The sequence below is a fragment of the Microtus oregoni genome, unplaced genomic scaffold (assembly GCF_018167655.1).
Source record: "Microtus oregoni isolate MIOR12 unplaced genomic scaffold, Mior012 000038F_ref0000394, whole genome shotgun sequence".
Lineage (NCBI taxonomy): Eukaryota > Metazoa > Chordata > Mammalia > Rodentia > Cricetidae > Microtus > Microtus oregoni.
The window spans coordinates 8,271,306-8,297,239 of record NW_024543097.1 but is presented as its reverse complement, the minus strand read 5'-3'; the positions used below and the strand labels follow the sequence as shown (position 1 = coordinate 8,297,239).

General features: G+C 40.5%; 1 protein-coding gene across 1 annotated transcript in view; it reads left to right on the top strand.

Annotated features, from left to right (window-relative positions):
• Positions 1-25,934, top strand: part of Abca12 (ATP binding cassette subfamily A member 12) — a 166,902-nt gene that overhangs the window by 3,852 nt on the left and 137,116 nt on the right. Inside the window, exon 2 of the mRNA XM_041631970.1 lies at positions 11,005-11,098. Within this exon, the coding sequence (XP_041487904.1) occupies positions 11,005-11,098 (94 nt within the window). The remainder of the gene's footprint in view (positions 1-11,004; positions 11,099-25,934) is intronic.

Here is a 25,934-nt window from a genome sequence, read left to right as displayed (position 1 = left end):
TTTTTTTCTGCCTGTTTCCAATCCTTTTTGCCCCTACCTCCTATGAATATATGCTATGAAACTCTTTTTAAAAATTTTTTTTTATTTTTTATTAAAAATTTCCACCTCCTCCCCTCCTCCCATTACCCCCTCCCCCCCCCCATCCCCTCTCACTCACTCTCCAGTCCAAAGTGCAGTCAGGGTTCCCTGCCCTGTGGGAAGTCCAAGGTCCTCCCCCCTCCATCCAGGTCTAGGAAGGTGAGCATCCACACAGACTAGACTCCCACAAAGCCAGTACATGCAGTAGAATCAAAACCCAGTACCATTGTCCTTGGCTTCTCAGTCAGCCCTCATTGTCAGCCACATTCAGAGAGTTCGGTCTGATCACATGCTCATTCAGTCCCAATCCAGCTGGCCTTGGTGAGCTCCCATTAGATCAGCCCCACTGTCTCAGTGGGTGGACACACCCCTCGCTGTCCTGACTTCCTTGCTCATGTTCTCCTTCCTTCTGCTCTTCATGTGGGCCTTGGGAGCTCAGTCCAGTGCTCCAATGTGGGTCTCTGTCTCTATCTCCATCCATCGCCAAATGAAGGTTCTATGGTGATATGCAAGATATTCATCAGTGTGGCTATAGGATAGGGCCAGTTCAGGCACCCTCTCCTCAGCTGTCCAAGAAACAAGCTGGGGACATCTCCTTGGACACCTGGGAATCCCTCTAGAGTCAAGTCTCTTGTCAACCCTAAAATGGCTCCCTTAATTAAGATATCTACTTTCCAGCTTCCATATCCACCCTTCCTCCATCTCAATTATCCCATTCCCCCAAGCTCTCCCCAATCCCCCCTTCTCCCTCTTTCTCACCATCTCCCCTTCCCCCCAAAGCACCCCAACACCCTGCTCCCAACTTTTGCCCAGCGATCTTGTCTGCTTCCAATATCCAGGAGGACAACTATATGTGTTTCTTTGGGTTCACCTTCTTATTTAGTTTCTCTAGGATCACGAACTATAGGTTCAATGCCCTTTGTTTATGGCTAGAATCCACTTATGAGTGAGTACATACCATATTCCTTTTTTTGGGTCTGGGTTATCTCACTCAGTAAAGTGTTTTCTATTTCCATCCATTTGCATGCAAAATTCAAGATGTCATTGTTTGTTTGTTCTTTTCCCCCTGAATAGAACAATAAAGGGTATGTGTGCTACTATGGAACCTGATACACAGCAGACATGCATGTTTAAATTTTACCAATAAATATAAAGCAAATGAGATCTCAAGTTGCTTTAGAAATTGGGGCAGTAGAAGTTTGCTTAATGTCCAACAAATGCGTTGCTTCACACTATAACATATATGTAAGAAAACACCATCATGAAACCCACGACCTTGTATGCTAGCTTTAAATATTAATTAAAAAACCATTTATTACCAACCCAACAGAGTATGTTGTTTCTATCTACATCACAGAACATTTACCAATTTCTGAAAGGCATTGTACTCTGTGAGTATAGAATCCAGAAAAATGACTTATTGCTAGTTTTTAGCTAAGTTATTTATATGGATGGCAGTCTTGACTATCAGAAAGCCCGGCTCACTAAGGAGTTCATGGCAGCTTTAATGCCTTATTTAGGAAGCAGAACGAAAGATTTTACCAGATTTAAGATAGTGAGCTCTTATTTTGAATGAAAATCTTGGAATCCTTTTCTGTTTCTAGTAACAGTCATTCCTGTCTTACAGGGAAATGCAAAATGAAGGGGATAGGGGAAGAAAGAGGCAATGTATTTTATGTTATGGAAGGTTGGACAACTTTTATTTTCAAGTTTGTAATAAAAAGTTATGATTCTAGATTATAGGAAGACCTTTAAATGACTTTCAATGCTCTCTAGCTTTGAAATAATAAAAACTCTTTTATTAGTCTAAAGGATGAACTAATAAAAATATAATATTCAAATCAAAGTGAGCCAGAGTTCTGTTCTGTAGTGTTTAATCTCTACAGCTTAGTGGCTAATTGCACTGATGCTGAAGCCAGATCCTAGGTTCAAGCATCAGCTCTCTGGCTTGATGGCTTACAGAAAGACGTAGTCTTCCTATGTTTCTCTGTCTGCAAGAGGAAATGAGCTTGCTATGCTAAGTGAGATACACAAGCTAGCTATGCAATAGCATGCACGTGTTCTAGGCAGCCAATCCATAGTAGCTGTCATACTTCAGGATTCTATAAGAAATTTTGACACTAATTATAAAAAGACGACCTAACTACAATATTTTATTCTGGGAAAGATATACTTTTTAAATTACTAATTTATTTGTATAGATGTGTTTGTGTACATGTGTGAGCACGTGTGCGCGTGTGTGTGCACGTGTGTGCGCGTGTGCACAGAGATACATGTGTAGTGGTTAGAGGACAACTCGCAAGGGTCAGTTCTTTCCTTCTGTCATGTGGGGTCCAGGGATCAGACTCAGGCTGTCAAGCATGGTGGCAAGGCCTTTTTCTACTGAGCCATCTGGAAATATTTCTTATTTTGAAATAAGGTTTAGTAGAGAATTGTTGAAGAGTCCCTGAGAGCAAAGAGGTCTCTTCTCTCTTCAGATATTTGGAGAGTTCTCAAATGCAGACAGGCCAAACTAAGCTAAGTGAATGGCGAGCAAAGGAAGGAAGGATTTAACATTATTATAAGCAAAAATTAAGGACAAAATGTGTTGTCCAATAATGTAGTCTCACAGGGCAGTGGTCTTGCTGTCATTAGAAGCATTCGGATTGAGGCTGAACAACCACAAATCAGGATGTTCGCTCTAACTCTCTTTTTGAAAATTCATTTATTTATTTTACATCTCAGTCACAGTTTCTCCTCCTCCTTCTCCTCCCAGTCCCTTCCCCCACCTCCCCTCTGTTTCCACCCCAAAATCACTCCTCCTCTGTTTCTGTTTAGGAAAGGACAGGTCTCCCATGAACATCAAATGAACATGGCGTATCGAATTGCACTAAGACTAAGCACCTCCCCATGTATTAAGGCTGGGCAAGGCAACCCAGTATGAGAAGTAGGGTCCTAAAAGCTTGTTAGAGAGTTGGAGACAGCCCCTGTTCCAACTGCTTGGGGTCCCACAGGAGGACCAAGCTACACATCTGGAACATACAAGCAGAGGCCCTAGATCAGTCCCATGCAGGCTCCCTGGTTGTCAGTTCCGTCTCTCTGAGCCCCTGTGAGCTCAGGTTATTTGATTCTGTGAGTTTTCTTGTGGTATCCCTGACATCTCTGGTTCCTACAATTCTCTCCTTCTTCTGCAGGATCCCCAAGCTCTGCCTATTGTTGCCATAGGTCTGCATCTGTTTCCATCAGTTTCTGGATGACTCTCTCTGATGACAATTGGGCTAGGCACTCAGTTATAGCACAACCCATTGGCAGGACAGACTGTAGGCCAAAGGTTATGTGGTTGGGTTGGTTGCCCACTCCCCCTGCTTGAAGTCTTGACTGGTCACAGGAGATGGCCAGTTCAGGCTCTGAGTCATTTTGTGTGTTCCTGGAATAGTCTTCCCTTTTCCCACCTGTTAACATAACCCAATGGTTCCCTCTGCTTGAAAGATTTCTTTCCCCTGCTCTGTCCTTTCTTCTGATTGGCCCCCTTTCCATCTCTGAGGTTTTTTAATGATCTTTCCTTTAATTGTGTTACCTCCATACACCCTCCTTCCTACACCAAGGCCTTGTTCATTGAATTCACTTGATATTTGCTTTTTTTTTTTTGAAGTGTCCTCTCCTCAAAAGACTGAAAATTTTAATTTGTTTATCCTCATGACATGGCATGCAGTAGGCACTCAACAAATTTTGTCATACTAACGAACACACAAAGTTTTTGTAAATCGTTATTGCTTTGGATGTTCTAGTCTAAGAGTCCTTAAGAGTCTCCAAGACTGTGGTAAAGTAGAAAAGACTGCCATGCTAGTCATTCTGGTTTTATTTAGGCAAAATTTCCCTAACTAAACTCAGTACTGATACCGAGTACTATTTGTTTATAATGTAACATACTTCAAATCCCTGTGGTACAAGAGACACCAACATCCTGAAGGGCAAGGCAATGGTGTGACTGTGTGAAATACACAAAGAGTAAAGAAGGAGAAGGTAGTACAATGATAATGAGACAGGGATCATATGCTCTACTTTAAGGAATTTGAACCTCATTAACAGCAATCTATGTGCAATGGATACAACCCTACCGCGAGTCTAATTTAGTCCATCTACCCCTAGTCCGTCTCCGCTCTAGGGCAAATGTCTCTAAGTGAAAAAGTCATTTTCTCAAGTTTTAAAATCGGTATTAAAAGTTAACCTTTTTTTTAAAAAAAAACCTTACACATTAGTAAAATAATTAGAAGATAGTAACAATGTCAAAAACAAATAGAATCAGGTGGATATAAGGAATTAGAATGAACAATTCTGACAAGGTAGCAGAATTCAGAATATTGAGACCATAAGCTTCTTCTTCTTTTTTTCTTCTTCCAGAAAACCAGTCTTTGAAATTTCTCGAAGATTTGTAAAAATAGCTCTTACAGATGTAAACGAGACTGGTAATTTATTCTAGTTGCTAGATACTGCAGATCAACTCTTAATGGAAATTATGGGCTGAGTTTACATTTGATTGATGTCTTTTTTATGTGTGATGACTTTGCTGAGTGTAGTTAATGGAAATGAGGCCTAGTAGTGCCCTCAATTCCCCCAACTTGAAGGCGAATATGATCAAATTACACCAAGATATATGTGTGTGAAATGTCGTAATGAAATCCTTTGTTTTGTGCACCAACTAAAAACTAATTAAAAACAAAACACACAAAAACAACACATCATGGGGCTAGATGCTGTTCAGTGGTAGAATACTTGCTTACCACGCGATTAGCTATGAAAAATGAAACACATGTATCTTCCTTCACATTAGCAGTTGTATATAAACTACACTCAACACTCCCACTCAATACCCTTACTCAGCACCCCATTCAACATCCTCACCTCCCTCCCATTCTCTTATCCTCCCTCCATCCTGTTCACTTTCTCCCCACTTCATAGGAATGGTTGACCTACTGATCATTGCTAGCCCATGAATAGACTTTTCATGTTGCACTCAAATTTATCCCAAAGCTTAAAAGTATCCTCCATGTTTAACAACTTTTTGCCTGGGTAGACAGGATTTCTGCCTGTGAAGTGTCTTTCTTTGTTATCTCTTTCGCTATTGCTTCATCTTTATGCTTCTGCTTTCAAATTGGATCTGGAGTTTTTGAAGAAGAGATATAGAGATCTTTAAAATAATTTCTAGATGGTCACTTTGAAATCATGTCAAATTAAAAGAAAAGTCCCTGGGACCTACAACTGTTTGAGGCTAGCATGGGTTTATACATACAGATGTAAAACACCATCCGATTCCTAGGTACTTTGTTCTTATTTCCATATATTCCTACATTCTTTCTTTCTCTATATAATGTAAATGCCATCAGATTCCTAGGCTCATTTCAAGCTTTGGCAGCTGTTTGAACTGCATCCTTTAGAACAAAGGGTCCTGTCCAGCTAGCTGCATGAAGTTTTCACAGTTCGCATTTCCTTCAGCCTGAAACTGTGTCTCAGTCTGCCCTTGTCACCCGTCACCCTTATTCTCTGAACCTCAGCATGAGTTGTTCTTTTTGGCATTGGTCATTTCCTCAGTTTTACAGCAGTTGATTATCTTGGGCAAGAAACTCAAGGATGCTGTTCTCTCTTCTGCCATTGCCTTTTATTGGTAGTGCACGATGCCAACTTCCCCCCTTGTGGGAAATGCACACATGCATTCCATTTCTTCTAAGCCTTCTATTGATTTATTGTTTGCTTGCTCATGTTTATTTAAATCAGTGACCCCTAGGTATTTTGTTACCACACTGAATTTTAATGTTTAAATTTGGCTTATAGGATCAAATTTGAAGCTTGTATTCTCACGGGCTGGTACTTGTGTCCCGTGTCTGCTCTCATTATTTGACAGTTTCTGAATAGCATGACTATTACATTTCTTCCATCTACCTATATCTATCTATTTAGTGATTGCTTGATGAATAGATCTCTCTTTATCTTTTTCACATGTATTTTCTATGTCCATGCCTGGAAATAGTGGTAGTTAACTAGCAATGATCACTGATAGCTTCAAATGTCAACAGGAAGAAGCTAAGATTTCTTGAAAAAGCTTTTGTTTCTAGGACTGAGAGGATGATATAACAATGGGGCATGGAGAACTTTGGAATCATAAAGTAGAAAAGCAGGAAATATGTAATACATATTTATACCTATCATTTGTTATTTTGAGAATTTTTTGTTTGACTTGCTATGTAGCCCAGACTGGCTTTAAAGTCACAGATATCTACCTGCCTCTCTAGTGCTGGCGTTAATGGATATGCCATCATGACTTTTTTTAAAAAAAAAATATTTATTTATTTATTTATTATGTATACAGTATTCTGTCTGTGTGTATGGCCAAAAGGGGCACCAGACCCCATTACAGATGGTTGTGAGCCACCACGTGGTTGCTGGGAATTGAACTCAGGACCATCATGACTTTTTACGATACGTTTTGGAAGTGAAGAGTGTCTTAACTTGATTCTCTGCTGCTATATTAAACCACTCAGACCAAAATCAACTTTGGTGAGGAAAGGGTTCATTTCAGCTTATAAGTTACAGTTCAAAATTAAGTAAAACCAAGGCAAAAACTCAAGGCAGAAGACTGAAGCAGAAACCACGGAGGAGTGGTTCTTCCCGACTTGCTCTCAGAACCACCTGCCTAGGAGTGGTGCCGCCCACAGTGGGCTGGGTCCTCCTTTATCAGTTTGCCACCAAGGAAGTGTCCCCACAGACATGTGCGCAGGCTTTCTGATGGAAGCAGCCCCATTCAGTTGAGATTCCCTCTTTTAGGGTGTGTCAAGTTGACAAGTAGAATTAGCCACCCTAAGTTTATGCTCATGCTAATAATTCTGATCCACCACTACTGAATTTATTCTAGGTCCTTTCTTTTTCATGCTTATAATTCCCCTGCTCAATAGTGAGAATTTGGATTCCCCCTGATGGGGAAAATTTTGTTAGTTTCGCCATATGAAATCAGTCACTTGCCACTGCCTCTTCTGTCCCTGAACTGCGCTCTTCAGTCCACTGGAGTTCTGTTGTCCCACCCTGCCCTATCTCAGCACTTGGGTCCCCATTAACCATTTCTCTCACTTGACCACTGTGACTTCTTCAGTCCTAGTGTGGAAGGACTTTATCCAAGGAGTTATAAAGCTGAATTGTTGAGGAATGCATGGAGGAAGATGTAACAGAACAGGGCATTTCAGATAGAAAACAAATCGTGAATGATTTGAGGAACAGAAATACCATCTCCTGCCAAGGAATTAGTAACCTAGTGTGCACATGCCTTTAGATGTCAAGACTCAGGGTGATGAAGTACAAATGACTTACAGAGACAGGCTGAGACAATTAAAACACCAACAGAATACACAACCTTCAGGAATGGCTTTTCGCAGAGTGATAAGTAGTACCTGTGACTACGTGTAAAATCAATACATTCGCCTTTAGCCAAACAAACAGAAGTCACAGCTCACCGGTTCAGTGTTTAGATTTGACACCATCTTTGCTTTCTGATTGCTTATGATAATACTCAAAATAGACTGAAAGCAACCCCACTGTTATAAAAAATTAAACTTTATTTCCTGCTTTTGTGATTAATTTGTCATCTTTAACATCCCCAAGACCATAGTCCAGAAGGCTTAGTAGTTATCCCATTGAGATGCAGTATACAACAATGTCCTCAAACCTTCTGGGAGCTAAAATCCTAGGAAAAGTCTGGGATAATGGATTTGCTTATAGGTTTTGCGATAGTTTTTTTGCTTTAACACAGCCTAAACTGACTTAAATATATATCCCTGACTTAAAACATATTTTTGTCTGAGTTTAAAATAGCTCTAAAATTAATTTCAAATTTTACCAAAACACCCTTGTAAAAAAAAATCATCCAATTAGATCAATCAAAAAGAGAACTTTAAGAAATGCTTGGAGCAAGTCCCTCATTTGAAAGTGGATGTCTGGAATAGTTTATCTCAGTTGCTGATTCTCATGAGGTTACTGGAAAGAACAAATAGATACTTTGAAAAGCAACTAATGGATTCCACACCTCCTATTCCAAAAGAATATTCTCTTTAAATCTTTTTTTTTTAAAAAAAAAAAACAAAGCTCAATTCCCTATAGTCCATATTTCAAATGAGTCACATAAAGTATAAAGGTATTTTGTATCCAGAATGTTTGAAAACCAGACTCCAATTTGTCTGCTATTCAAGGATTAGGTAAAAATAACAACACAGTTTATAATTCTGTGGCACTGATACCTTTTTTCCAGTCTGCTTTCTGCAATGATTCAATCCTTAAAACAGTGCAATAATTATACTACATTTTTCTGTCCTATGTATTTTGAGGTTCACACCCATGCTCACAACCAGTTTACCCACCGAGTGTATGATTTGGCCAAGTTCTGCTAGCGTTTGGTAAGGAGAAGACCCGAGCTATATCAGATTAAGAGTCCTTAGCATCTTTGGTGCTTTTCTTGTGTTTGGCAGTCTGTGGTAGTCCTTGGCTCTTCTAACCGTGATGCTTTACAATTCACAAAACAAAAAGAAATGGAATAAATAGGATTGTAAACAAGGCCAACTGTATCAAAATTGTTATTAAAGTGTCAAAAGAGAGTTTGTTACATGGTAACGTGTATTTTTTTTTTAAATAACAGCATTAAATAAAAGGTCTAGTGGCAACTCCACAGAAGCACCTTTTCAACACGCTAATCAATAGGAATAGTACTTGGGGCGGCTCCAACAATCCTAATGTGGTTTTCAAACATCCATGAGTTCCGATGCTGCTAAAGCCATAGACTGAATGGCGTCTGAGTCCCTCATCTACATGCATTATTATTGGAAATTTTAATTACAAGTGACAGAAAATAAAAATGTAATGTTTCCTCACATTTAAACTCTAAAATGCCCCTGGAATTCTATCCATCAGATGCTCTCAAGGAAACTTTCCAGCAAAAATGTTATAAGCCCCAATAGACAACTCTGTGCCCCTAACTCCTGTCTGCGCAGGGTGTAGTCTGTGGACCATCAATGCCACCTACCTGGGAGCCTTCGACATGCAGGCCCTCAGGATGCCTTTCCCATCTACCAAGCCCACATGGGAATGTTTGTGAGATCCCCAGGCAAGGCAGTCTGCTCATCACTGTCTGAGAGCTGTCGCTTTACAGGAAGCTGTTCCAGCTGTCCGGGTGCATCTCAGCTCCCATCAAACCAAACGTCAGATATCTCGGAGCTAAAAGGATGTCTGCAATCTTAAAAAACAAAACCAAAACTCACCCTTATACCCAAAGTCTACCTACCTACCTACCAGTGGGGAGAATCACGTTCTTAGATTTTCAGCAGAGATTTTGGTGCAGCTGCCAGTTGGGAGTTACTGAAGGATTGATAATCGGGGATCAATAACCGATTGGTTTTGGATTGGTTTTGCAACCCTGAAGAGCCTCAGGGAGAAAATTTAAGATTTGCTCTGAGAAGTGGTGAGAAACAATCGAACCCTGACAGTGTAACCAGGCCAAAAGAGGGGTCCACGTTTAATTGAGTCGAACACAAGCAAAGTCTGTGCTCTGTGCCGACTTGAGCAGCACGGCTATTTGAACAGTACAGTTTATGGTTTTTGTGAATACGTCATTCTCACTGCTGAGGAGGCAGTATTACAGGCCTGAAAAGTGAGCTAATGTTTTTCCCGGTCCTAAGGATTGAACCCAGGGCCTTAAACAAATTAGACAAGGCCTCTTTTTATTTTGAGGCAGTCGTCTCACTGAATTGCCCAGGATCAAGGTAAAATCACTCAGCGGCACAGGCAGCATTTGAACATGTCTTCTTTTTGCCTTGGCCTTCTGAGCAGTTCGAATACAGACCTGTGCCGCCCGGCTCAATTGTAACTTCAGAAATCTTTACTATTACTATTATTGTTATTATTATCGTTATTTGTGTATGTGTATGTTTATGATGTGCGTGGGAAAGTGCATATATCACAGCGTGTGTGTGGCGGTCAGAGGGCAGCCGTGTGGAAGCAAGTCTCCCTTTGCTGCTTTCTATGTGTTCTGGAACTCAGTTACTAGCCTCACATGGCAAGGATTTTTACCCACTGGGGTTGGTCTATCTCCCTGTGTGTCTGAATTGGGAAAGGAAGCAGCTGTCTCTGTGCCCGAGAGAGAAACTCTCCCATAGAAGTTTCAGGGCAGCACATATTCCTTGGGAGCCTATTTTACACCAGGTATGAAAATTAAAGAATGAATACAACTCTGTCTTCCCCATAAATGAGCTATTGGTTCTTTCTGGGAACCAGGCAACCGTAACAATAACTTAGGCTCTACAATGGAAGCACACAGTACTTTACTCTGGGGTGGCAAAGAGCTACAGTTCACTCTCTGACTCAACCATTCATTCTCTTGGCTCATTCATTCACTACTTCATTCAACAGTATTTATTGGGCCGTTACTCAGTGTTACATGCTAGTCTTTGTAGCAGAGTCTAGAATGCTGACACTGGAAAAAGTAAGATGTGTCCAAGTTGAAATTATGCCATATTTCATATGCCCTACTTAGGACACTGAGCCTTACCCAACAGACAAATAGAAAATACTAAAATATTTTTTATTTATTGTTTTGTTATTGCTGATGTTATTTGAGGTTTAAAATAATCACTCTTGGGACAGTCAGGATTGGTAACCAGAGAGGGAAGCTCGAATGAACACTTGAAGACTAGATCTGAAAAAAACATTCTTATTAAGTTGCCTGCATTTATGAAATTCATTATTTTTCTGTTGATAATACAGATAGTACCATATCTAGCCTGTACTGGAATATTGTGGTTTGACAGTCTTTTGGTATTCAGTAGGTTTTTTGTTTGATATATATATATATATATATATATATATGTATATAATTTACTGTCAGTACTGTAACATTTCTCTGTTGTTGCTTTGCAGCTTTGGACACTTGTCTTGATCTTATGGCCAGTCATTATTTTCATAATTCTGGCTATTACCCGGACCAAATTTCCACCAACAGCAAAACCAACTTGTAAGTAAATAGCTGTTTCCCTAATGTTTGTATTCTACTTAAAATTTATTCTAGTGGCATGTCAATGCTCAATTCTAAACTCTATTTTTTAATGACATTTCTTCTTTGCAGTAGCTGCATTAAACATTTGTGTGGGTTTCCCTCCAAGTTCTTCAAATCAAAGAGTGGACTCTGGGGAGAAAAGAACACAAGAGGCTGGGTGGAAAAAGTGGTCCAGATAGGAGGATAAAGGAAATACTTGGGGGCAGCAACAGAGGGTGATAAAAACACATTATATACATGCTTAAAATTCTCAAGCAACAAAAATGTTGAACCTGAGCCAGATGTGGCGATTCATGTTTATAATCCTGCACTTGGAAGACTGAGAGAGGAGAATTTTGAGTTAGATAGCAGCCCAGACTTCACAGCAAGACATTAACTTAAAGAAAAAAAAACAACCCTACAATTTTGTATCTACACAGTTATTTAGAAAAAATATGAGACACGGAGAGACAGCATGAGCTGTTTTACCAAGGGGCAACACAGAGCAGGCACCATAGGCTCCATTATTCTTCACTCCTTTAATAGAAAACACAGACGCATATTTGATCAATCGAACAAACAAAATTCTGGCTGTAAACACCTACAGACACCTCTTCTGTCCTTCTGGTGAGAGCTGAGCAGCGCAAACGAGTCAATGCATTTTGTTTGAAAGAAGGTTGTTTCCCAATTAGGGCTGTTTCTCTTCAGTGAAGTCACTGCTCAGTTATAAAGTGGACACACTGCCTAACTCATTCCACTATCTTTGTTTGGACCTGACACAGAGATGCAGGAAGAACTCAGGAAGTCCTTAGCATCAGAGGGGGAGTTTTGAACCTCAATTATCTGGCTTTGTTGCTTCTAGTGGATTGCTCTTGGTGTTTATTTCTTTTGGGGATTAGTTTTTTTTTCAGTTTGGGAGGAAAAGACTAGACAGATGTTTCAAAGTAGTTACTTACTCAAAAGATCCTTATAAAATAACTCTACTGAACCATCTTCAAATAATTACAATAGCTAGGGGTGTACCAGAATACAAAGTTGAATTAATTTTGGACGAGTAACAGTGATAGGCTACTGACTTTAGAATGAGCACGGTCAGTTTTCAGTCATCTGGTCAGGAGATGTAGGAGGAGAACCCCGTGGAATCTGTTTCGATCATGCACCCTAGGACAGTTCAGAAAATACCAAGTCCGTTAGTGTAAAGCATTTAAACCTTTGCTGCTAGAATAAGCAATTCCTTACATCCTAATAGCACCCTTTTTCCTGAAGGATTTTCCCATAGCCCTTTATAAAAAGTTGTCAATGAGAACTAATTAAGTTGTTTACAAGAGCATGATTTCACTTTCTGCATTGTGTGCATTAGCTATTGGTAGCAGATTGGTGGCATATTTATTGAAGTTTATGGGTCCTTTACATCTTCGGTATATAAGATTTAAGAAGGAAAACATGAACTCTAGCAATAATACAATCAGTGTGGACTGACAATTGAGTCGAGAACTTTAAGATGCAGTGGGCTGGATACTGATAGTGACAGTTCATTAGCTCCTTTCAATCCATTTTCCCTATTGTCTTGTTTTAAAAGTTTTTTTTCCCAGATACCTAAAATTCTCTTGTGAAATTTTCAGGAGAGAAATTTAAAATTTGGGATTGAACGGTCTTAAACCGGTAGGAGTTAGAAATGAATGGAGGAAACCATGCAGAGACCTCAGCCTTCCACTGAACTAGTGGAAAACAGAAGTGTGAGCACTGCCTCCAGGCCTGATCTGGAGGGTTCTCAGAGAAACATAGAACCAGAGAGGAGGAGAGAATCACTGTATTGTATAACTGTTAGCACCCTGTAGTAATAACGGGATATAAAGTGAACTTGTCTGGACGTGGAGAGTCCAAACACTGGACGTGTGTTTGCTAGCCTCTTAGACCACTCGAGCCTTGTCATAAAGAAAAAAGAAAAATAGCTGATTGGTTTGTTATTACACATGAGACTCGCAGTACCCGGAGAGATTGCGATTTGACAAAATTGAATCATGTGAACATAAGAAGAAGGTAAAGGAAACCAGTAATCTTTGCCTGCTGTTTATTTTTGAGATTTTGAACCTATGTGAAGTCTCTTAAACAATTAACCCTCTCTGGATCTGGGTAAATAAGAATCAAAGAAAATGATGCTCAGGATTTTAACTCATAACTAATAGAAAGAAAAGAATGCCTAATTATACTATTGAAAGTGTTGATCTGGAGACGAATGTAGAACGGGTTGCCCATCCCGCACTCACTCTGATTGTAAGAAGTGCAACTCTTCGATGGAAGTTTGGATTTAGGTGTTTTTATGTTGTTGTTGTTTTGGTTGTACTTGCTTTGGGTCTCACGTTTATTTATAGTATGGAAAGATCAATTAGAAAAGAAGATAATAATAAATAGTTATTGATCTCATACTCCTTGGCAGGCACCCAAGGAGGCGATGACTCGATTATCCATTTAGTAAGTGAGAAAACTGATTCACACAAGAGCCGAGAAGCTGAACTAAGATTGAAATGATGAGCGGGGGAGCCAGACTGAGGCAGCCTGGCTTTAGACTCTGGTATTAAGCTACAAACACTCATGATTCTTACATCTCCTAGCTAGTGCTTGGTTTTCAGATCACATCACTTACATCAGTAAAAGAGGACTAAGCACCCAGGGTTAAAAATGTAAGCTCTTCTGTCACGAAATCGGGAAACCAGAAGAAAGGCTCTGAGGTGTGCACTAGGAGTCTTTCTTCATATTAGTATTCAGTGCAGCATGCTCTGACTCACGCTGCATCACTGTGACTTTAGTATCACAGAAAATCAGATCCTGATTTAAAGAGGCAAAACCCTTTCTGGGCTACACTACTGGTTGGGCAATGGAATAATAAAGATGAGGCGTTAGACTACACCCTTTGATGAAACTTGGTCATGATGAGAACGGCGTTTGTAATCGCACGGCCGCATTCTGCTCTCAGAATAGCTTGGCAGGCCCGGAGGATTCTGTAAACCACTCGGAAGAATATAATAAGTAACTCAAAAGACTCCCTCTGTAGTATTTTTGAAGCCTTGGCACTAAAGAAGTTTGGATTTGGGGTGAGTGAGGAAGCCAGTGTAGACTGTGATGCTGTGGCAGCCTGGGCGGGCTTATTCTTGCTACCCTCTGCCTTCTTTCAACCTTTCCTGTTACAACAAACAGCTCTTGCATATTGCAAATCTCAGGAAGAGGAAACCTCCCAAACCTGGTAGGCAGGCGCTCATGCCTCTCCTTCGTTCCAGCAGAAAGCGGCTATGGCACCAACTTTGAAGTCAGTCCAACCTCTTGCAATCTCCACATGCAGGAACTTGTCAAGAGATGAACTTCAAAGTGCAGACTCCATGCTACGGAGCAAAGTGAAACAAACAGAGCAAACCTCTCCAGCACACACTCAGATAAAGCTCAGCTATAATATACCACGGAGTTTTCTTCTTTTATTATACACATATTCAGAAGGTCCACAGCATGCTGGCCGCTGCGGGACTATTAATAAGACTAGTAAGTTCTTGTCGGACTGAGACAAGCAGATGCCAGAGAATGTAGTCCTGAAAAACAAGACATTGTATTTTCTTGTGTATGATTTTAATAACTATTTTCATGTGGTTGAAAATATTACTAATAGTATGATGAAAAGTATATTATATAAATATTACCACATACTGAATTAAAAGACAAATGTGTTAAAAGCTATCATTTCCTACTACACCTGCTTCCTAACAGAGTAGCAAATGCATCGACCTCACACGTCAGAACTGAAGCGAGCTGGTAGCAGAGTAGGGTCAGCTGAATTACATCAGTCTGTGCTATCATAGGGTTACACTGAATTCTGTCTGTCCAGATATAACTTCATAGACTGGATGAATGCAAGCTCGGGTAGCATTTCCAGCCTGTATTTTGACCACCAAGCATAGCTTTTATATGCAGGGACCCAGGAAAATGACACCAGGGAGTATTTACTAGATAACACTATGCGGAAGACAGATGCTGGGGCCTGTGCTCATATTATCTCAGTCAATACATTGCCTCTTTGAGATATTTTGAAATTCAAAAAAAAAAAAAGAAAAGAAAATGAAACTCCACAAATGTTAAGAACTCACTAGGGCTCACAAGTACAGGCCTGGAATTTTACCCAGTTTCCCCACTACAAATCTGGGCATTTATTTAGTTTGTTGATACCAACTATTGAGATCCCGAGGCTTGGCTCAGTCTTTGCTTTCTTCTGCCCATCATCTATCAGCATTGTTATAGATTGAAAAGTGACCTCAATTGGTTTTTCTACCAATCAGCAGCTTGAGGAAACAATGTTTTGAGGAAGACTGAAATTATTGAACAATGGCAGGTCTACGGGATCCATGCAAGTTGGTTTAGCTATGACGCCCGGTTGTTAAGCAGAAGCTCTTGAGTCATCTTAGGCTATGAGGCATCTCTTGTGGGTGAGAGTTGAGAAAGGCAGGAAGATGAGGCATTTTTTCCTGCTGATTTTGCCTGGGATGTTGTCATCCCAGGTAGGGAAGGTAAGGTCTTGTGTACTGGATTTTCAGGCAATTTTGTTCTCTGGCACTAACATGAGTCAGTGGAAGTATTGAGAGACCCAGGGCTCATCATTTCCCCAACTCTTTTAATTGGCTTGAAATTTATGGGTTGGTCTTGGCCATGATGGTGAACTCTTTCTCTGTTAGTGGGTCTAGGGAAAATTAGAAGGAAAGGTGAAATTCTTGCTCACTCGGTGGTTTGTGGGGTCCATACAGACTGCTGTATCTGGGATGAAAGGAGTTGCTCTGGGCAGCTCAGGGCTCAGTATTATTCATCACTTGCTGGGCATTGCCCCATCTGATTTCTCCATTCTCATCTGTCCCTGCACCAGCAGCCAGTCTCTCAGTTTAGAAACATTTAAGTCATCTTGGACTTCTCTCTTTTATCACCTCCCAGAACCTGTAGCTCTCACGTCAGAATCTGTCTTATGAAATGTGCCCTGGAGTTACCTGCATGGTTCTATCCTTCCTGTTTCACTCGGGCATAAAAGTCCAGTCATCTCATGCCTGGATTGATTCCGTCGCTGAGAGGGGTGGGGTCATGCCCTAGTTCTTTCTTTTCCCTCATATCATGAAATCCTCTGGGTTCAAGACCTTTATAGTCAGAATTTTCTCAACTTGACCTTTCTGTTCTGAGGTAGGGTACCCATGCTTGAAGAAAAAGCATCCGAATGCCCTTCTCATTCCATGTTCTTTCTTATTTGGTTGTTTCTTTCACATCCTCAAAGCCTATTAGAACATAGATGCACATATTAGCCCCTAACAATTCCTTAAATTCTAACCACTTTCACTACGCCTGTCATTGATGTATTGACTGATGGTTGTATTTGCATGACTCTTGACAACCTTAACTCATTTATCAGACAGGAAGTACGTTGGCAGCAGCGACCACCTTTTAACCTCAGAGTCATATCAGATACAGCTCAGCTTTTAGCATAAGGAACAAATAGAGACTCAGCAAGTCAAGAGAGAATACAATTTAGATTGTTCTGGGAAACTGGATAGAAAACTCACCCCCAGATGCTGGTAAAAACACTCTGTAAATGAGTCGTGAGTGAGCAGCAAACAGCTCCCCTGGCTTTGAAGTTTTACTTGTCAGATATGGTTGAATATCTGTGCTATCAGAAAAGAGAGCGTACATAGAAGGAATGGGCAGAAAGAAAGGGGGAAAGGATGTAATCATATCTTTATTTTAAAAGTTAAAAAGAGAGAAAAGAATAAAAAAATTAAAATGCCAAAATGTCTATAGTGCTTACACTGAAAAAAAAAATTAGAGTCTCATTACTCATTCTAAACTAGGTCTGTCTGGAAATTTCTATTACAGATATTTTAAAAATTTAAATCTATGGAAGTCATTGATATTTTTATGTAGGAAAGTTAATAGTCTGTACATTGCTTAAGAAATTTAAAAATAATTCTGGGATTGTTTCTGAATTTTGTACCCAGTCCTTCATTTTTAAATCACATTAATGAATGCTTTGAAAGCTTTGCTGACACTTTCCATGACGACATGAAGATGAACTGTGTGAGACACATAGAAACAAGGTAGAGCTTACGTTGGACCCTGTTCCCCTTGACTTTCTTCTCAGAGCTGTTTGAAGTAAGCAAGCGGAGGCTACTGTGAGCATAGCTCTGCCCCCACTCCTACCCAGCAGGCTGTGGGCCCGGCTCTCAGTTGCCCACTTCCTTAGCTCCAGCCTTGACTCTCTTGCAGCATAGACGGTCACACCCTAATGCCAGGCAGTGTGATGAAAAGGTTTCTCAACTCATGTTCTCTTGAGCTAGGTACACAAAGTTACATCAGATAACCAGAAATGCCTTCACCGTACAAGAAAACTTGGTTTATCAAGTAGAGAACGAGGAGAGTGGGTAGCTGTGTTATTTTACTCTCTATCCTTCCTGTATTGCCCCCACTTTGAGAGCTTTGTCTGACAAACTTCTCAAAGGGCTACACTGGAGTTTGATATGGAAGTTACCCATGTCTTGTCTTTTTCACACTTTATACTTGCTCTCCCTTCAAAAATAAGCAGAGAACCTCCCCTCCTGCTACTCTAACACAGGGACACGAATATCCACATCTATGGGCAAGAATAACTGAATAATTGTTTTAAATGCTCTTATAAGAATAGTAACACCACCTTCTGAGCCCACCAATCTTAGTCTCTTTCTTCAATATCTGTTCAAAACCACGATCCAGAGTGAAGAATATCCTTCCAGTTCTCTTTCACTTACTGGAGAGCAGACAGCCCAGACTGGTTCATGGATGAGGGACCAGAGACACGGTTGGCTGACTACCTCTTCCCAAGTGACTGTTCATTAAAACTCCCTCCCTAGCAACACTCAGGGAACCTGGCCTACCAAACTTAAGTCACCCATGCTGCTTTTGCTGTTTAAGTTTGTCATTGTTTCTGATTAGGTCACATCATGTCCTTTGTCTTTGATGAATGAACCAGTGTATTTTTAGAGTGAAGTAGCCCATGTGGAAGAAATGCCACAATATTATTCTCTGTCTTTCTGGTCAAACTGGAATTCCATTGTGGATTAATATAAGAATGCCCTATAACATTTTCACCTTTTAAAATATGAGACTTACACTTGCTTTAGCTCTATCCTCATATATTTATAATCAGAATAAAATTTCTATCATTGTGAGAGGCAATTAGAGGTTGAAATCACAGATTCAATTGAGATCGCCTGTTTAAACCCATCTTGGGCAGCACTATAGGATGCTCTGGGCTGCAGTTTCCACATTTGTGTACAGGTGCTGTATAATGACATATACTTTATGCAGTGACTGTGTAAATTAACCAAGTTTATAATTCCTAAATACTTAAGTGCCTGTTCTCAAGGTATAACAGATTTAATTATAGACATTATTTTTTATAAAATTGTACATAGAAACCATAGCTTCAGTTATTGACCGCCATTAAAATGTTCTAGTGTCTAGTCATTATCGAGAGATGGGGAGGACTTGATTGAAATTTCCCAGCACATATTCTTGCTGTTACCACCTATTTAAAGGGCACCTCTTACATATCTAGAGCACTGAGAATAGCCAGGCGCACTCACAACATCATCTCTAGAGGAACATACTAAGTACTTCAGACATGCTAAAGCAGCCACGTTCATCCCATGGTAATCCAGGTAGGTCCAGAAACAAAGGCAGCAAGCGAGATGAAATTGGTGACATTGCCTAGGACCTGGACTGGGGCAGCAAGGCAGAAACAACTCAAATTCAAGGAGTTGGGGAAAAAAAGCTTAGGATTCAAGATCAATTCTATTTTAATTCAATTATTTTAGAAATTAATGCAAAATCTCAACAATGGACAAAGTATCAGAATTTAAGGTAAAATCAGAATGCCATTACTGAGTTCTCTTTTGCTGAAGACTCTGCTCTGGCCCCCATAGGACCCAGCTGAAAATACCCAGAAAGCCTTTGCTTTGTAGCTATGTCTTAGCAGACATCTTGAGGGACCGTAGGAGTTTGTGAGCTAGCAATGAGCATCTCTACATACCTTACAGATACCAGCTGTCATGGGTGGGGCCACAGGGTAGGAATTTGAAGTCTATTGTCTAAGGAGGGTGCTTATTAAAGGTGTAGGTGATGGAACTCAAAGTGTTCTTCTTTGTTTGGAAGGGGGTGGGAAGTCAGTGGAATTTTTTTAACTTAATTTATTTTATTTTACACCATTTGAATATTTTTCTGCTCAAGCTCCTTGATTAATCGAATATATTTGTATTGTAAAATACAAAAGTCCTCATTATTCTAAAGAGCACTGCTAAGATTTCACTGTGCAGTTTCTGACAAAGCACACAGCACACACACTCTCACAATGCACACACACTCACAATGCACACACACTCTCACATGCACACACACTCACAATGCACACACTCTAACAATGCACACACTCTCACAATGCACACACACTCACAATGCACACACTCTCACAATGCACACACACTCTCACATGCACACACACTCACAATGCACACACATGCACACACTCTCACAATGCACACACACTCTCACAATGCACACACACTCTCACAATGCACACACACTCACAATGCACACACACTCTCACAATGCACACTCACAATGCACACACACTCACAATGCACACACACTCTCACAATGCACACACACTCTCACAATGCACACACACTCTCACAATGCACACACACTCACAATGCACACACATGCACACACACTCTCACAATGCACACACACACTCACAATGCACACACACTCACAATGCACACACACTCTCACAATGCACACACTCTCACAATGCACACACACTCTCACATGCACACACACTCACAATGCACACACATGCACACACTCTCACAATGCACACACACTCTCACAACGCACACACACACTCACAATGCACACACACTCACAATGCACACACTCTCACAATGCACACTCACAATGCACACACTCTCACAATGCACACACACTCTCACAATGCACACACTCTCACAATGCACACACACTCTCACAATGCACACACACTCACAATGCACACACACTCTCACAATGCACACACACTCTCACAATGCACACACTCTCACAATGCACACACATGCACACACACTCTCACAATGCACACACATGCACACACTCTCTCACAATGCACACACACTCTCACACAGCACACACACACATGTACAGAGCACACACACATGCACACACACTCTCACACAGTACACACTCTTACACAGCACATGTACAACCAATTTCAGACCTTGAGGCTCAGATGTGCTGTTACAGCAGGAGGGGCGTGCCTCAGAAGTGTAGGTACAGGTGACCAGTTGGAAATGGTCTAGTTTGGAAGCTCTTTCCTCCCAATCTCTTGATTGCAAACGTTACATGTCTGCAATGTCTGAAGACCTCTCTACCACAGTTACCTCTCCATTTTTTCTAACACCACTTTCTTCTATCCTGCGTTTTTCATATTTTTGAAAAGCAGGTAATTATTCTTTATAGCCTAGAAACTTTCAATAGAAGGTTTTGCCTTGCTTTCTAGCTTCAAGCTGTCCAAAAGAAACTGATACAATTAATGACAGATAGGAGGACTGGAAGTACATTAACTAAAGAGAAAAGAAGGCAGTTGTCATATGCTCTTAGTATTTTTCTTTTTTGTTTTCTCTTTTCTCAAAGACTCCCTGCAGGGTGGTGACAAGGGATAGAATTGTTCACAGCTTCCTGAGCAGGTGTTCCCCTAAGATGCCATTGTAGCTAAGTTAACGAGCTCAGAGGAATCAAGTTTCCCATGAAAAAGTGCTTCACTCACTGGCAGATGACTCTGGGCTGTGCACTAAGAACAATGAGAAATGTCAACATCTCCTTAATATTTTGAAATTGCTGCCCTGTATAGAAATACTACAATGATGTCTTTGTGGATTTTGATGTATATGGTGTGCCTTGTGAATAGGGTGCCTTCATCCTCAAGTTGCCTACAACCTAATTGAAGAGTGGAGAAATGTACGCTGCCTGCCATTATAGATTAAAAATAAGAAAGTTAAATATAACCAAATAACAGCATTTGTATAGCACTGTGCACATGGCAAGACACTCACATGTTTATTTATGAATAGGACTATGGAATAGTAGTATAAGCACTAAGTATTCGTATTCAAGTACCAATGAAGTGACATTAACAATGAAGTCTACTGAAAGTTAAAAGAGACATTGCTTTAGAGTTAGGATAAAATTAAATGATTTTTGGAAGGGAAAGCATTAATATGGAACAAGAAAATTTCAGATTTTTGGAGACAGGAGTACTAGAAGCAACTGGTTAATGAAAAGAAGACACATCTGCCCGGAGCACGGCGCCATACTGGAAAGGAAAGGGGGGCAGCTAGGTGGAGCTGGAGCTGTAGTGCTTTGAATACTAGACCTGGAAGTATGGGTTTTATCCTATACGGACACAGAAGAAGTGTGGGAGTTATCTAATTTTTCATCTTTCAACGTGAGCAATAAACTAAAGGAAATTAGAAAAGAATTTTCTGCCAGAATTGTTTATATTAATATCTGGACAGAGGTTTCTGTCAATAGCTACGTCGACTACCTGGTACTCATTCCCCACTCCCAAAATTTTCATAGAAGCAGCAATGACCTTGTCCATTGACTCCCATGGTTTAAAATTTAGGGAGAGGCTTTGCTGTGGGTGTGACTCAGAATGTCTCATAATCTTGAGTCAAGATTTTGGCGAGGGCTGCTGCGATCTCAAGACTTAACTAACTGGATCTCATTCTGAGGCAGATGGCTCCCATGACTGACAAGCTGTTATTAGTTGGTGGGCGGTCTCGGTTTCTTCCTGAGAGTCCTCTCTCATAGGTTGCTCAAGTGTCTTCATAGTTGGCAGCTGGATTTCCCCAGAACCAACAACCCAAGAGATAGCCAGGTACAAACTTGGCACTTTCTTTCATGAAAACTTATTTTATGTATAGGAGTGTGCTCCTGCAGTTGTGCACAGTGTGTGTGCCTGGCACCCTCAAACGCCAAAGGAGGGCATCAGATCTCCCTGGAACTATTGCAAGCTGTTGGGAGGTCACCAGAAGGAAATGCGGGTCTTCGGCAAGAACAGAACTCTTAGCATTGAGTCATCTCATTTTTCCAGCTTCAGAAACTTGGATTTTTATCACTTGCCTTTACCAACTTCACTTCTGCCACACTCTGTTATGTTAGAGACAGGTCCAACCTGTATCCAGGAGCAAGGGAACAATGCTCCACTCTTTGAAGAAAAAGTTCCAAAGATCCCAGGAACAGAATTTGTGAACACAACGCTAATCAGGTTCAATGGTGCAGTAAGAACATGCACAAACCCCATGAGCTTGAGATGCACAGCCTGCCATGGTCAAGTCCTTATCCGATTTTCTAATGTATAGCACAATACCTATACATCGAGGTCTTCATTATATAATTTCTGAACTATAACCGCTTTATAGATAAAGATAAATATTTTTAGAGATGGTACTGACTGACCTCACCAAGTGTTGAAGCCCAGATTGAACTCAGTTTTCCTGTGCACACCTTCTCTCCGTTCAGTGTGTTATCTGTCAGGGAGAGTCACTCACGACAGTTAGATATGCTCACCTTGCTGTTGGCACAGCTAATAGAACCATTCTCTGGAAAACTGCCTGCTATTTAGTAGTCACCTGCCAAAGATTTGCTGAACGAGTGGATGAGTTCGGTGCACAATAACTGAGGCCAGTGGTATAAAGAAGGCTGTTCAAATCTGCTCACAAGTTAATGGAAAACTAAGGCATGCAGCTAAGAGTGCTTGCTTTTTGTGTGGGGATCACTGAAAGGATATCGTGTTTCTACTTCAGGAGTCACACACTAAAAATACAAATAAGAAGCTATATATTTTGAGAAGTGTTATGATGACTTCGAGTAAGTACTTTATGGCAAATGAACTTTGTATCACAACAGCCTTGTTCTGTTCTAGACACAGTTGTTTTTTTATTATTATTATATCATCATTATTAGTAATAATAACAATTTTGAGACAGGGTATCACTATGTAGGCTTAGCTGTCCTGGCACTTGCTATATAGCCAGGCTGGTCTTGAACTCACAGATCCACCTGGCTCTGCTTTCTGACTGTTGCTCTAAAGGTGTGTACCACAATGCCCAGATAGACTTTTCAAGAGTAGACGGGATGTGTTTGTGTGTGTGTGTACATGTGTGTGTCTGTGTCTGTGGGTGTGTAGGGTGTACAAGCATGAGCAGATGTGATTCCTCTGGAAGAGTCATTAGCATTGACATTTAACCCACCAAGAAAACCAGATGCTGGGTTTTGGCTCACATATACCTCTCTATGCAACTCTACCATGAATTATTCTGGAAAAAATGTGCTAAAATTGAACCTAACTACTGTGAAAACTTCCCTCACGTTCTGTGAACTTCCTTCACGTTCATGTTTGCTTTAGCATGTTGTTTCTAGGCTTTATTTTAAGCAGAGCTCAAAAACTAGGGGGCAAAGAACATGGTTTTGTGACCTGGATTATAAGCTTTCCAAAGGCAGACCAAAAGCTGCAGTTTAATGTCATTATTTTGTTGATTTATCTTTGGTTTTATGTGGAAATGGTGTATTAAGTGTGTAATCCAGAAGGTAATCCACAGGACCAAATGCAGTGCACAGACAGGTTGTTTGCCATTATGATCAAAGCCATGTTAGCACAGGTAATGTATCCAAACCTCCAGAACAAGCAGTGATCAAGTTTCCGAAATGGGTATTAAACTTTAGCTCCCTGATGCCTAAAGCAAATGAACAAGAATAGAATTAGACACATTTGAAGCTTAAAGAAGAGTGCTTATGGCATTCGAGCCATGACTTCAACCCCTGTTTTGTTATATAGATTTCTGTCTTTGTCAATGTCTGGACAGTCAAAAACTGCTCATTTTATTTGTGTGTGTGTGTTTGTGTGTGTGTGTGCGCACACACACACACACGTGTAACCGTGTGTCAGTAACTGTGAAGGCCAGAAGAGGGCAGTAGAATTCCTGGAGCTGGAGTGACAGGCCGTGAGAATTTGACAAGGGCACTAGGGTCTGAGCTGAGGTTCTCTGGGAGAGCAGAATGTACTCTCAACCACTGGGTCATCTCTCCAGCCCTCATTCAGCTACTCTTAGTGAAGCACTCTTCTGTGTGGCGCTATGTGGGATCTGAAGGAGAGCATAGAGTTCCTAGATGAAAATGTCCATGATCAGTTCAGGTTAAATAGAAAAATCCATAATCTTCTGTCAGCAGAAAGAAAGAAACAAAACTGCCCTAAGATTAAAAACAATAATAATGAGTTCTTTGAGTCTAAGCAAATTAGGTAAAACCTAACATTCTGAACAAGACATGAGGAACAGCAGTCCTTGGGTTTGCATGGCATAGAATCAGGATTACTAAAGGAGGAGTGGTGTTGCATTTCTGACCCTAGGCATGATGTTTTTACTCTTTCCCCACCCCTTCCCTACAATTATAACCAACGGAATACACGCAGATTTGTTTAATGGGTATTTCTCTGGTTTCTCATTAACAAGGTCTATACCAAAGGGTCTTCTCTACCTTAACTCCTCAGCGGTGTTTGTGAGCATATCACTGACCAATAAATGCAGCCTGGTTCCATTAGATACCACCAGGAAACACATTTATACATGTAAAATATGACCAAGCGATCTCGAACCCCAACCATAAGAGTGAAAGTAATAGGAAATCTTTTTCTAACAATGAAAATGAGGACAAGATCTGGTTTTCTGTGCAGATTAATCAGATCTGATGAGAAGACTGGAACAGGATAAGGAAAGGCCAGAGCGAAAACGTAATCATGCAGTTACTTAAATCATAAAAATCAGTGAGCATTCTCACTGCTATAAATTGGGAGATGAAAAATGGAGAAAATGGGCGATGGAGCAGTAGTAGGATACATACGGTGGAGGTTGGGTTCTGAGGACAAAAGGACAGGAAGAAATGAAAGCAGGCTCTGGTTTTTACACAGGAGTGGGAAGAAACAAAGCAGAAATAACTGTAACAGTGATCTTGGGTAGATTGAGTTTCAACTCTTGTAACAATCCTGAGAGATTCGTTATTGCGGTTTTTACTGTATGGATGAACAAATCAAGATTTTTAAAGAAGAAAGTGTGGGATACTTGTCATACCTGTGAGTGCTTGGTCACAGTACTCAAATTAATTACCAGTCAGTATTTGTTACCTTGGAAAATCTTAGCTTCAGAGATAACCAGATTCCCTTCTTCAAGCATTGCAGGGGTGGTTAAATAAGGGACTTCAACAATGGCATCTAATACGATAATTCATGTTATGCCAACAAGGCAGCCTATCTGTGCATGTAGTATGTACTTGATAAGTAGTTATCTTGAGTCGGTAACTTGTCCTAGATTAGCCAGGTGGTAGGCAAGTAGCAACCCTCTGCTTCGGACCCAGTTCTGTGGATGCATTCATATATGGCATGTTGCTACAATGGGAGTAGAGAACTGGGAAGATTCATTGTTTACTGCCCAAAGGTTCTCCCCCTATTTTAAAACTTATATATTTACTTTTGCAAATCATGCTCTAAAACTACCACTGGTCTGGTGTTGAAAAAAAAATGTTTCTTACTTTAAGTCCACCAATCTGAATTATCCTAAGAGTTTTAGAAAGGACACAAATTGTTCTTTGTTTTCTGTACTTATATACCAGGTAACATATGTGCAACTGTGCCAAGAATTCTGAAAAAGTACTCTCT